General features: G+C 43.3%; 1 protein-coding gene across 1 annotated transcript in view; it reads right to left on the bottom strand.

Moving 5' to 3' along the window:
- The window catches only part of GAD2 (glutamate decarboxylase 2), a 61,637-nt gene that overhangs the window by 21,397 nt on the left and 26,667 nt on the right, over positions 1–13,573 (bottom strand). Inside the window, exons 8-11 of the mRNA XM_061125730.1 lie at positions 12,949–13,028; positions 3,769–3,823; positions 1,972–2,088; positions 451–515 (exon numbers count right to left, since the gene is read on the bottom strand). Of these exons, the coding sequence (XP_060981713.1) occupies positions 451–515; positions 1,972–2,088; positions 3,769–3,823; positions 12,949–13,028 (317 nt within the window). The remainder of the gene's footprint in view (positions 1–450; positions 516–1,971; positions 2,089–3,768; positions 3,824–12,948; positions 13,029–13,573) is intronic.

Below are 13,573 nucleotides of genomic sequence, written 5' to 3'. Positions count from 1 at the left end.
CACTGATAAATTACAAGGTGCTTCTTTGCTTCACAAAATTATTTATCGGTTTCTTTAAAGCAATGGTTATTATCCTCTCATGAAACATGAGAGCTACCTATCTCCCTAGAAAACAGTGGCCTGCCTGAAACTTTTAACAATTTTGATAGTTGTTGGTTCAGAGATCCCAGGAAGGTCATTCCTGAGTACTCTGGTCAACCATGGAGGCCAGTTAGGAATCTCTATGATCTCTACGTTTGAGAGACATACAACTTGTGTTACTTGGATAGGATTTGATGTCTCTGCTGTCTACACAAAATACTCATACATTTATGACCACATAAGGCAAAGCACACAATCACTGACAGAATGCGCTCACCTGTACACCAACACTTCTTGGACATTGGGTGTAATTTGCTTTTCAGATATAGCTTTCACACTTTACGTTGTTAAGGAGAAAAATGTGTGTACCTCTCCACGCCGCTCAGTTTCCACTTGTGTTTCCGAGACATCAGTAATCCCCCACCCCAAGCTGCCTGGAAAAAGAACAGCATACAAAGAAAAGGTAGTTTTTTCATTGCCTGGATTTCTAGGGTTTGGTATCTTTCAAAACAGTAAGCATTGCTTGCAGTGAAAGTTATAGCCTCAACCCCAGATAACTTGGGGATTGGCACTAGACTTCCAAAGGTTAAGTTGGGGGGCTATTCTAAGGTCTCAGGCTCCATCCCACATTTATATGGGTGTAAGAAGCCAAACACTTCCTCAGTCTGCATGAAAAGGAGAAAGATCCTTCCCAATCCATCAGCGCTGTGCTTAGTTTTAGGGAAGCTCATCATTTCAGAACTAGAAGTGCTAATATCTTCACAGTTTAGACTAAAAATGATGAATTAAAACCCTTTAAACAACTTTCACATTGCAAGGAAAACTCTTTCTGACAACTCTGAGTGCATATTATTAATATAAAGCCAAAATGACCTAAGCCAGTCTACTCAACAACATAAGCCTCTTGCACCAGAATGGAAAGCAACTTATGCTTCCTTCGTTGACAAAGCCTCACAGTGGAAAGCACATCAGCTGAACCAAGCATGGAGCTTAGTGATGATATGGCATTGATTGCTGATCTCATCGTGGGTCATTAGCAGTTTTCAGAGAGTAACTGATCTTTGAGCCACACTTAGAGTTATATTGGTTTAAACTTAAATTCCATTAGTTTGTCCTTCTAAAAGTTGACATCTGTTTCCATTTGAAAATGTCTTGATGAGTGCTCCCCATTATTTCTTGGTGTGACTAACTGTGGAGTCAAAACATCTCATATATGGCCTATCTTACTAGCTGACCATACACTGGAAATTTAGTGATTCGTATTTCCTAGCAGGTTGTCAAGTCTACTTTCCTCCTCAATTATACTAGTTTCTGACTTGAGTTGAATTTTTTATCCACTGGCTCTCCTAGATAAATGAAACTCCTATTTACTCTTTTGATCATTCTCATAACGAAGGAAGCTTTGCATGTATGTGAGACTTTGCACGTGTGAGACTGTGTGTGTGTCTGTTTGCATGTGTGTGACTGTGTGTATGTTTGCATGTATGTGTGTTTGCATGTGTATGACTGTATGTTTGCATGTGTGTGTGTTTGCTTGTGTATGACTGTATGTTTGCATGTGTGTGTGTTTGCATGTGTGTGACTGTGTGTGTTCCTCTGTGGACATTATGACCCAATGAACTAAGTGCTCAGCTCAGGGGGTCACAGAAATAAGAATATTATCCTGTTGGGGAAGTTAAGACATAATCAGCCTTAGATTGCTTCCAGCGAATGTCGTGTACTGTGTGAGTCATGTACTACATTGTCTCTGTGATCTTTAAAAGCTTATCTATCATCATTCTGGGAATAAACTCCTAAAGTAGAAAACAAAATAGAATACATTTCATTCCATGAGCTCCAGGCACAAAATGTGCAAGAACATTTCAGTGGTGGTGCCTCTGGGATACTTACATCCACGTGCATCCAGATCTTGTACTTTTTGCAGATGTCAGCAACCGCTAACAGGGGGTCAAATGCTCCATACACAGTGGTCCCAGCCGTGGCGCTCACAAGGAAAGGGACAAACCCCTATGCAAATGAGAAAGCCCCAAATAATTAAACCAGCAATCCAAGGATTCTTTTAAAAAGCTGATTTTAAAAGGTGGACATTCTCCTCCTATCTTACACATCTGTTTTTTTGGAACCACCAGAAGGGTTTTGGCGATACCTTGGAGCCTAGTAGGAACGATGTTCGCCCTCCAGATCTGAGTTCTCCAGGCCATTCCGTTAGCTCTGCCAGTTGCCTCATGAGAACAGACACTCTGGTTCTCAGAAGAGGCTGCACTGGACCCGGGGGGTGAGTAAACTTGGTGGTGTCCACAAATCTTTGGTATATTCCAAGGAGAGTTTCTGACCTTCCCCCGCATCCACCCACTCACCCACTTACTTTCCTAGTCTTCCTTTTTCATAGCAGGGTCTCTGAACATAATAAACCTCCTAGAGTGAGCAGACAATAGGAGGAAGGGAAGGAACTCCTACCTGCCCATTATTCCTCGTTGGAAAATCCCTAGATAACTTACTTGGAGTTTCAGAGGATTCACTTGGGAGTAAAAAATAAGCCATGATTTTATCCATCTAAATTGACTTAGTCTGGCCATGGCTAAATGAAAACTGATAGAAATAATAGGCTGCTGATGAAAAATGGCCAAAGAATGTCACTCAGTCGTGTCCGACTCTTTGCAACCCATGGCCTGTAGCCCGCCAGGCCTCTCAGTCCATGGAATCCTCCAGGCAACTGGAATGGGCAGCCACTCCCTTCTCCAGGGGATCTTCCCAACCCAAGGATGGAACTCGGGTTTCCTGCATTGCAGGCAGACTCTTTAATGTCTGAGCCCAAATGAAAACTGATAGAAATAATTGGCTGTTGCTGAAAGATGGCTGAAGAATGCCTCAAATAGGGTGAACAGTTACTCCATAAAGACATGACAGGCTCTGATGTTACAGAGTCAGTCTTTAGGTGGCAGCAAAGGTTTACGTGGTTACAAGTGGTCCCAGGACCAGAATAAGGGGAGAGGATCCTGCTGCCACTTTGCAGGGGAGCAAAAGGCCTAAGAAAATGAATAATGATTTCTGAGATCCTAATAATAAAATTCTTGTATTATGTCGTTGAACTGGGAACTGCAGATGAGATCTACTAAAAGCTCCAACCTGCAAATTACGCAGGGATGTAAATGACTTTCTAGAGCTTTGTAGGAATTTCCAGCAGGTCTTCAGAATGTGTCACTTCTTTAAAAAAGTACTAAATGGCTTCCTGAAAAATAAGGTGTTTGGAGGGTCAATAATTTCAGTATGTGTCTTGGCAGGAAACGGTCCCTTTCAAATAACCACACACAGTGACTCCCATATGCTAAATTAGCTTCTAGGGATTTTCCATTTGTGAATGCAGTCTTTCCAGTGAATCTGTTTCATGCCAGTCTTCATCACACAGGAAAACAAGTCCATTGGAAACTGTTACTGCCCTTGTGTTACTAGAACTGGTTAGTATAACTGTGTTACTATAATTGTTAGTACCACTGTATATAGTATTTACTCAGTAAATTAGACTTTTTCAAAGTAAAGCCCATCACTCAGAGAAATAAGTAGTGACTGAATGAAAAATTCCGTGTACTCTTTACAAATACAACAAAAACACTTTCTCTAGTGGATGTAAACAGAAATACATACCCTCAGCTTGTTATGGGCTGCATAAAACTCCCTTCAAAAACTTACTTTTTGTTTGGCTTCAAGGATCCTTCTTTCAAGGTCAGACGGGATCATTTTCCCTCTGAAAGGAGAAGCAAATATATGTTTGCTTTGAATAATTTATTTTGTTGCCTTTACAAAGAGTTGCAAGGGGGTAAAAGTTCAACCTTAAATGATTGCTAATAATGACCAGTTAGAATCATTCCTTGGTTGTTTCCAGAAAGAAAGGCATTTCCTCCCTGAATGACACTGGACTGTCATTTCTGACATGCTTAGGAGACACCTGACCTCGCTGTTCACGTGTCTCTCCACTCTGCACAGAGCCTGTTTTATAGGTCATCTCCTTAGTTAGAGCAAACCTGTTCTGGAGTGAGACATTTGGCACTGAAAGCAGATTTAGAAAAAAGATTTGTATTCCAAATCTTCCAACAAACAGACCTGCAATTGCACACAGAGATGAAATGCCAAGAAGAGAAAATCCACTCTGAAACATCTGAATGAAAATATTACGTCCAAAGATACCCAGTTACATTCCAAGAGCTAAAATCACAAAGCAGACCAAGAACTCGCAGGCTCAAATGTCAAACAGGCATCGGAGAAACATCCTTTCATCTCCATCCTTTTATCCTTTCCTTCCTAAAATAGGAACACGTAGTGCTTTAGTTACTATACAACCCTACTCTTGGACTTCTCTGGTGGTCCAGTGGTTAAGAAGCCACCTGTCAATGCAGGAACATGAGTTCAATCCCTGGTCCTGGCAGATCCTAATGCCCCGGGAAAACTAAGCCCATGAGCCACAACTACTGAAGCCCACAAGCCTAGAGCCCATGATCTGCAACAAGAGAAGCCACTGCAATGAGAAGCCCATGCACTGCACCTAGACAGTAACCGCAGCTCGCTGCAACTAGAGAAAGCCCTTGTGCAACAACAGAAACCCAGCGCAGCCAAAATAAATAAATTAACAATTTTTTTTAAACTACTATTATAATAATCAAAGGAGTTGATTTCTACAAGACGTTAGAGGCGGCTAGATGTGTGATCTTAGTCAAGTCACTTAATTTCTCTGTGCCTATTATGGCCGTACCTTAGTGATAATATTACTTATGGAGTTATGAGGGTTATATGAGTTAATAGATGAAACATTATTTTTAAAAGTGCTTGGCATTTAGGAAGTATTCCAGAAAAGAGAGCTTTTATTGTTGAGGTTGTTATTTGCATTATGACATTCCTACCGCAAGACTCTGGAGGGAAAAATCAAGCAAAGGACAGAGTAGCTAACTGTATGTTACTGGAGACGGGAATGATTTTTTGAACCAAGAGAGATATGCTGAGGTTTCTACACTGGCTAAACTTTTCACGTTGGACTCATTGATCTAGGTTTGTAAAAGGCAGTTTGGAAAAATAAGTGATGGGCAGGAGGTTGTCACCATAAGCAGCTGGGAATGCTACTGGCATTGAGGGGACAGTAAGTGAGGTTTGGAATGTGCCATTAGATTCATAGTCTTTTGTGGGGATCCTTGTAATTTTATGTAGATATAGAATTAGATACAGAGCAAGCCATTAGGCTACTTCTTTACTGCTTCTAGTGTTGTCTTGCCTAAGCTTTCCTGACTGAAATATGTTATCTTATTTTAAACTACTTTTCTCACCTTTCTCCATTTTATAAAAGTAATCTGGGCATAGTGGGCATTGTATCTTCCACAATTTTCATTTCAGACTGACAAAGAAGGTACTACATAATGGTTGGCATAGAAAGCAGAGGTTAGTCCCTCTGCTTTAAAAAACATGGAGAACCACTGAGTTTTGTGAAGCTATTTTCCAAAGAAAGGCAGTTAACACATTATTGACCAGAGACCTATGAATGCCACAGGTGCTAGTTTCTACAAAAATCCCCTAGTCAATAAAGCATTAAAATGCAATTAATTACCTGGCAACCTCAATGGACACATCACCAGTGATTAATCATCTGGACTGGAGTGAAACAAAGGGCATTAAAGGTTTATTTGGTGCTGAGGGTGTGATTCTAATCTGAGCAGCCCACCTTTGGGGACTTTCTGTGGGATGGACCTCTGAAGGAGGGACAGAAGGAATGGAGGGGCAGGCTCGTGGTGGGGGTGGGTGGGTGGGGGGGTGCAGAGTTCTGGAAGGCCCTTCACGCCCTATATGTCTCCCTACGCTTCACAGCTTGGCTTGGGAGCATCCCTGAAAGCTGTGATTTTATGTGCAAAAAGTGGAAACAGAGACACAGACATGGAGATCAAACATATGGATATCAAAGGGGAAGTGCAGGGGATGAACTGGGAGATTTGGATCGACATATATGCACTACTGATATTACGTATACAACGGATCACGAGTGAGAGCCGACTCTGCAGCACAGGGAACTCCACTCAGTGCTCTGTGGTGACCTAAACGGGAAGGAAATCCCCCAAAGACGGGATGTATGCATATGCAGAGCTGATTCACTTTGCTGTATAGTAGACACTAACACAACATTATAAAGCAATTATATGCCAATAAAAATTAACTTAAAAAAAAAGAATTGTTCTACCCACCTGAAGAAAAGAAAAAGAAAGCTGTGATTTTTCAGGCTCTCTGAGATCTGGCTATGCTAAAACGCCTTTGCGCCACCATGATAAAAACAGAAGGTTCACATTTCAGGGGAAATTCAGGTCTTATATTTACCTTTGAAACTAAGTTCTGAAGTACTTTAAAACTGCAAAGGTGCTTTTGTTGATAAACATAAAATGGGGAGGGGATTTTCAGAAATTGTTTGCACGTCTCCAATGTTACCTAGTCTACCACAACGAACCTCCTCTGCCTTGGAGAGTTCTGGGGAGACTGACTTGACAATTGCTATTTGCTCACTCATCACATCTAGATATTTTGTTAACCCTTGGCAGTAAGACCCCACAGAGAAGTCACACATAGGGAACATCAGAATTGGGAGGGGCCCAAGACCTCTTTCTCGTTTTCTCAATGATTGTCGCATTTCTCAAATGAGGAAACAGGATAAGACAGTTGCCTGTGTGACAGCCTAGGATCAGGTAAAGCCTGGCTGAAACGAGAAAGTAAATGCCAAGCTTCCAGAACAAACTCAAAGGGCCAAACATTAGGAAACCTCTTTGCAAATGTTGTTGTCTTTGAAGACGATAAGATAAATCCTTTGTGATGACATTTAGCTTTCAAGAATGGGAGGTGTCATTCACACCTGTTGGGGAAGCAGTAATGAACGTATGCGTGCAGGCGTGCTAAGTCGATTCAGTCGTGTCCGACTCTTTGCGACCCTATGGACTGTAGCCCACCAGGCTCCTCTGTCCACGGGATTTTCCAGGCAAGAATACTGGAGTGGGTTGCCATACCCTCCTCCAGGGGATCTTCCCGACCCAGGGATAGAACGCATGTCTCTTACGTCTCCTGCATTGGCAGGTGGATTCTTTACCACTAGCACCACCTGGGAAGCCCAGTGAACATATACTATGTCCCATTTCCACATGAACACAGGGAGAAGGGACAGCCTTGTCAAGTCATCAAGTCCAAGTATTTGCTTCTCACAGAGTGGAAAGCTCTGGGTGTGTCCTTAACAGATAGGCTCCAGACTTCTCCAGGCATCCAGCCTTCAAGCCTGTATTTGCTTTGTCCACTTAGGAACCCAGAGCCTGGCACACTGCAGGTGGCAGATAAACATTTGTGACTAGAAGGCAAACATTTCACCCCAGGATAATATTAATATGCTCGCTTTATCTTGGTGACTGATCAGAAAGCTAGTATGGGAGACTCTGTAGACAAAACTTTTCACCTTTTCGGTGATCTTAGAATTGGATGACTTTGCAAAATTTTGCATGCATAAAAATCATGATGTATGTCTTCAAAATGCATATTCCTTGGCCCTGATCTTAGGGATTTTGATTTAGAAGGTCAGTGATAGGGCCCTGGAGTTAATTCATTCTACAAATATTTACTGAAGACTCACTATGTGCCAAACGCTATTAGGGTTGCTGGGGCACCAAGGTAAACAGGCCAGTTTCTACTCTCCAGGGCTTACATCCTAACAGAGGAGACAAACAATAATAAGTAAACAAACATGCATAGCAATCTGCATTTCTAACAAGGAGATTGTGGCACAGGCAGACCTAGGTGCACATGTTGAGAAACATTGCTTTAGAAATGGAAGTTTTATCCTGGCAGATATTTCCATAATTGTGTAACATACTAGCCAGGCATTTTTTCACAGGACCCAAGGTTTTGAGCCATCACAGACATAGGGCAGCTAGCAGAAGGAGGTCCGGACATGACTGTGCATCCCCATCTGCCCACGTGCTGTGAGAGGAAGAGAGCCTCCAAACTCCCCAACAGGTTCCTCCGAGGATTAGAAGCTGCCTGGCAGCCCCAGCTTTTCCAGACAAGCATCTTTTCATGCAGGGAAGCTTTAGATGGCAGCTATTGCATCCTGTATGTCTGGTTTAGAAGTATTTCCACAGCAAAATGTATATCGTTTATCTTTAGGTATGCAGCAGCCTCTAAGCACCCAGTGAAACAGTGGCTGATGCTCTGTGGTGCTATTCTCTGTTAGGTGCCAGTGTTTAAGAAAAAAAACTGCCATTAAAAGGGAGAACTGTTGGACCAGACTGTTGCTTTGGATGAGGCAGTTTTACATGGAGATTCTGGATTTTGATAGTCTTTTAAAAATGTATATGATGGAGACCTTCGTAGCCATGTAGTAGTTAAGACTCCGTGCTTCCACTGCAGGGCGCACAGGTTTGCCCCCTGGTTGGGTAACTAAGATTCCACATGCCGTGCAGAGCGGCCAAATAAAAATATTTTTAAAACTTTAAAAAGCAAAGCATGTCATAATGGATTAAAAAAAACTAAGCATGAAAAATAAGTATTAAAAAATTCATGTGATGCTCTAGTTGTCATCTATACAGAAGTCAAAACCTTATGTTGAACACATGACATTTTTATAACTACGATAAACCAATACTATCTCAATAAATAAAAAAACAATTTTAATCCATATGATGCTATCGGGTCAGAAAACTTGGTGAAGTTGCCTGGGAAAAATCCCACACTGCCAGCTAGAGCCACCAGCAGGAAGAATCTTCTCTTTGTGGAAAGAAACAAATGATAAAGATTACACTGTACTATCCAGATTCACGGCTATCTTCCCATGGCTGTGAAGGGAAAAACGATCTTACCCAAAGGAGCACGTTACTGGGGAGTGTGGTGCTCTGGGCAGATCACAAATTGGGTGCTTGAGTCTTTGGTGACTCTGTTCATTGACCCTGCTGAACTATAATAATTCTACCAGCCTACGGGCTGAGAGCTTGGCTCTGTTCACAGAGATTTGTGTGCAAAGAAGAAAGCATGCGTGATCCTTCCCATTAGAAATTGCCTAATGTTACTACCACTGTTAATAGCAACAGCCCCCTGCAGTGACAAGGAACTACCAGTTTTAGAAGCAGTCACTGCACTGTGCCTTACTCCTGATCTCTGCCCCTCAGGTCAACTCCACAAGAGATTTATTACTGTGTAATTTAGACTTATTACTAGCAATTTAGGTAAGTTAATAGGAACCCTGAAGGGAGGAGCAAGAAATGGAAAAATCAAAGAAAGTGAAATTTGACATTGATGTAGACTATTATTTAATCTATCCACTCGATTCAGATTTCATCAACTGTCCCAATACTATCCTTTCTGTTCAGTTCAGTTCAGTTCAGTTCAGTCACTCAGTCGTGTTCAACTCTTTGCCACCTCATGGACTGCAGCATGCCAGGCATCCCTGTCCTTTATCATCTCCTGGAGTTTGTGCAAACTCATGTCCATCGAGTCGATGATGGCATCCAACCATGTCATCCTCTGTTGTCCCCTTAGAGCTATTTTCGCCCCCTGTCCAAGTTCGCAGGTGACACCTAGTTGTCACCTTTTTAGTCCCCTTTAATCTGGACCTTGTCCTCATCCTTTCATTGTTTTTCATGACATTGATATTTTGATGAGTGTAGATAATTTATTTTGAAGAATATTTCTTAATTTGGGCTTATTTGACATTTCTTTGTGATTAGATTCAGGCAATGCATTTTGGGCTAATGTGTGGGGGGCTTCCCTGGGGGCTCAGCTGGTAAAGAATCCACCTGCAATGTGGGTAGACCTGAGTTCCATCCCTGGGTTGGGAAGATCCCCTGGAGAAGGGAACAGCTTATGGCTCCAGTATTCTTGCCGGAGAATTCCAACGACTGTATAGTCCATGGAGGGTTGCAAAGAGTCAGACTCAACTAAGCGACTTTCACTTTTAGGGATTCTCTGCTGGCTCAGATGGTGAAGTGTCTGACTACAATTCAGGAGACCTGGGTTCGATCCCCGGGTCGGGAAGATCCCCTGGAGAAGGAAATGGCAATCCACTCCAGTACTCTTGCCTAGAAAATTCCATGGATGGAGGAGCCTGGTGGGCCCATGGGGTCACATGGAGTCCATGGGGTCACAAAGAGTAGGACACGACTGAGCGACTTCACTTCACTTCAATGTGTGTAATACTATAATGATTTACTGGTGGCTCAGTGGTAAAGAATCTGCCTGCCAATGCAGGAGACATGGGTCTTATCCTTATCCAGATCCCCTGGAAAAGGAAATGACAACCCACTCCAGTATTCTTGCCTGGGACATCCCACTGGAGCGAGGAGCCTGGCAGGCGGCAGTCCATGGGGTCGCAAAGCATAGGATATGCTTCAGTGACTAAACAGCAATATTGTAATATTCCTTACATTCAACATGTAATATTAACATTAAATTCCATCCACAGAAAGAAAGAGAATGGTAAAGCAAATATATCAGAATGCTAATAACTAGTGAATTTGGGTGCAGAGTATGTGAGAGTTCTTGCAGTTTTTCTTTGGTTGAAACTATTCACAAAACTACAAAGTTAAAAAAAAAAGGCTAGATAAGTAAATATCTAAGAATCTTTGTAATGCTGAGGGTTTCTGAACTGAAATCCACTGGCAGCTGCCCGCCCCCCTCAACAGCCCTCCTCCCTAAACCTCTCCCCTGCCCTTCCATCACCACTCCTGCTCTCTCCCCTCTGTCTCCTTCCTGTTTTATAATGTAAGATGATTTCATACTGCTTGTGAGCTCTTCAGAGGCAGTTCCTACATAATTTTAGCCAAAAGAATAAGAAACTCACATAGGAAATTAAACCTCAGCTATTTTTTCCATATAATTCACACTTCACCTCTAGCAGACTCTTCCCTGCGCAGTTAAAGATGTCTTAAGCCCCCTTGGGCTTCCGGGTAGCTCAAACAGTAAAGAATCTGCCCGCAATGTGGGAGATCTGGGTTCAATCCCTGGGTTGGGAAGATTCCCTGGAGAAGAGAATAGCAAACCACTCTAGTATTCTTGCCTGGAGAATACCATGGACAGAGGAGCCTGGTGGGCTACAGTCCATGGGGTCGCAAAGAATCAGACACAACTGAATGACTTCCACTTTCTGTCATACTTGCCTTTCTTTAAGCCCCCTTCCTTAAAACAACCCAACCCAAACCGCTTTGGACTCCATCCAGCTTCCACCCTGCTTCCTCCCCTTCATGGCTCAGCCTCTGGAAACCTCTGGCTTTTTTCTGCATTTCCTCCTCTCCACTCACCCTTGAACCCACTGCAAACTGCCTTCCAGTCTCAACCCTCTGTTGAAACTGCTCCTGCCAAACTCACCAGCCACCTTCTTATAAGGAGAGCTGAGAGGCAGATGTTGACCCTCATTTCATCTATTGGTGGCATTTGATGCAGCAACCACTCCACAAGCTCCCCTGGTGGCTCAAATGGTAGATTTGCAGGCAAATCTGCCTGCAATACAGGAGACCCCAGTTCGATCCCTGGGTCAGGAGGATGCCCTGGAGAAGGAAACAGCAACCCACTCCAGTATTCTCGCCTGGAGAATTCCATGGACAGAAGAGCCTGGCGGGCTCACAATGAGGGGTCACAACGAGTTAGACACGACGGAGCAACTAATCCTTTCAGCTTTCAGCCACTCCTAGAAACACTCTCACAGCTCTGGGTCCTGATTCTCCTCCACCTCTGGCTGCCCCTCCATAGTCTCCACGGCAGCGGCTCTCACTCCGCCTGTCCCGGACACGTGGGTTCCCCTGACTCTCGCCCAGGCCCACTCTGCACAGCTCCCATCACACATCTTCTGACCTCCAGGCTGATGCTTCCGTTGGCCACCCTGACACCTTCACTTGGACGTCTCATAAGCTCTACAAACTCAGCATCTCCACTTCAGGGGGCGGGGGGGGGGGGGGGGGGGAGGGGATGGTTCCTGGCTTCGAGAATAGCACTGTGTGGACTTAGCCAGGAAGTCTGGTGTTCCCTCTCTTCTCAGCTGTCAACCTGCACACCACCCCCCACCCCTGGGTCAGTCAGTACTTCCTGTCAATTCCAGCACTTCCTCTCCACTGCTCCTCCCCAGGTCAGCCCACCCTCCTGCCGACAGGACCTCTCCCCATTTGGTTCATATACAGCCAGGGAACTAGGATTATGCCTTATGCTTTTCTAGAGCCTAGTGACATGGTAAAGTGATCATACATATCTCTCTAATAAATTCATATGAATAAATAAATGGTAAATTGAATAGCTTCCTTTTAATTTAGTGGAATTTCTTATTCAATCCTTTTAAGACTAAATGTATTTTCTTACATTTTAACCTCACCTTTATCCAGAGTACCTATGAAGTTTGGGTACCAGATTAAGACAGGGAGTTTTCCTAAGCTTTCCAGAGCTCTTTGGCTCAGACTCTGAGCTGATGAGTTGCTGGAGGCATTATTTACCTTCTGCTCCCTAAACTGTCCCCCTCCTGTAATCACTCCATCAAGTTCACACAATCTGTGGTGCCTAGAGGGATGACACCTCCATAAATCAGTTCTCAACCCGTTGGCTGCTGCTTAAGTGCCCAGATGATAAATGTCCTTCTGCACCTTCTCAGTGCAGAAAATTCTGGTTGATTCAGCAAGGTTTGGATTCAGTCAAAGACTGTGAATGCCTCTGCGTCATTGAGGAACCACATTCCAGGACTCCAAGCAAGAGGGAAAAAGAAACAGCAAAGACCAGCAGCTGGCAAAGAGGCAGGTTTGTGCCCTACAGGTCATCACCTGTTTTCAGACTTTTAAGGTGTATGTACACAAACTGCAAACTGCTAACCAACAAGGGTTGCAGATTCATGCTCACCTTTCATCACATTTAATCAGAATCACACTGTCTGTTCCAATGCCCAAGGCTGCAGCTCCCTTCTTGAGAGAAAAATGGCTCTGTAAAAGAAACCATATCTGTAATTAGTTGCAAATAAAGTCAAGATCCATTTCCTTGGCTGTTTTTCTTTTTTCCTTTTCTCCTTTTATTTCTAACATGTCCCTCCAAAACCTGAATTGCTGAGAAAAGATGGAATCCTTCATTTAACCTTTTTTTTCAATTGTGGTGAAAGGCACATAACATGAAATTTATCATCTTAACTATTTTAAGTCTCTAGGTCAATGGCATAAAATATATTCACATTTAATGAATGTGAGCAACCGTTTGAGCAACCATTACTACCATCTATCTCCTGAGCTCTTATCATCTTGCAAAGACTGACACTCTGTATCCATTAAACAGCAGCTCCCCATTTTTTGAAGACTTCTAGCAAAAAGACTATCAGGTATCACCACAGTGATAATCTATTCTTCATTCAAGAATTTGTGGAAGCATCCCTGGTGGCTGGCTCAGATGGTAAAGAATCTGCCTGCAATGCAGGGGACCCGAGTTCATCCCAGGTCAGGAAGATCCCCTGGAGAAGGGCATGGCAACCCACTCCAAT

This window comes from Dama dama, chromosome 23, assembly GCF_033118175.1.
Source record: "Dama dama isolate Ldn47 chromosome 23, ASM3311817v1, whole genome shotgun sequence".
NCBI classification, from domain to species: domain Eukaryota; kingdom Metazoa; phylum Chordata; class Mammalia; order Artiodactyla; family Cervidae; genus Dama; species Dama dama.
This window is presented reverse-complemented; position numbering and strand designations above follow the sequence as displayed.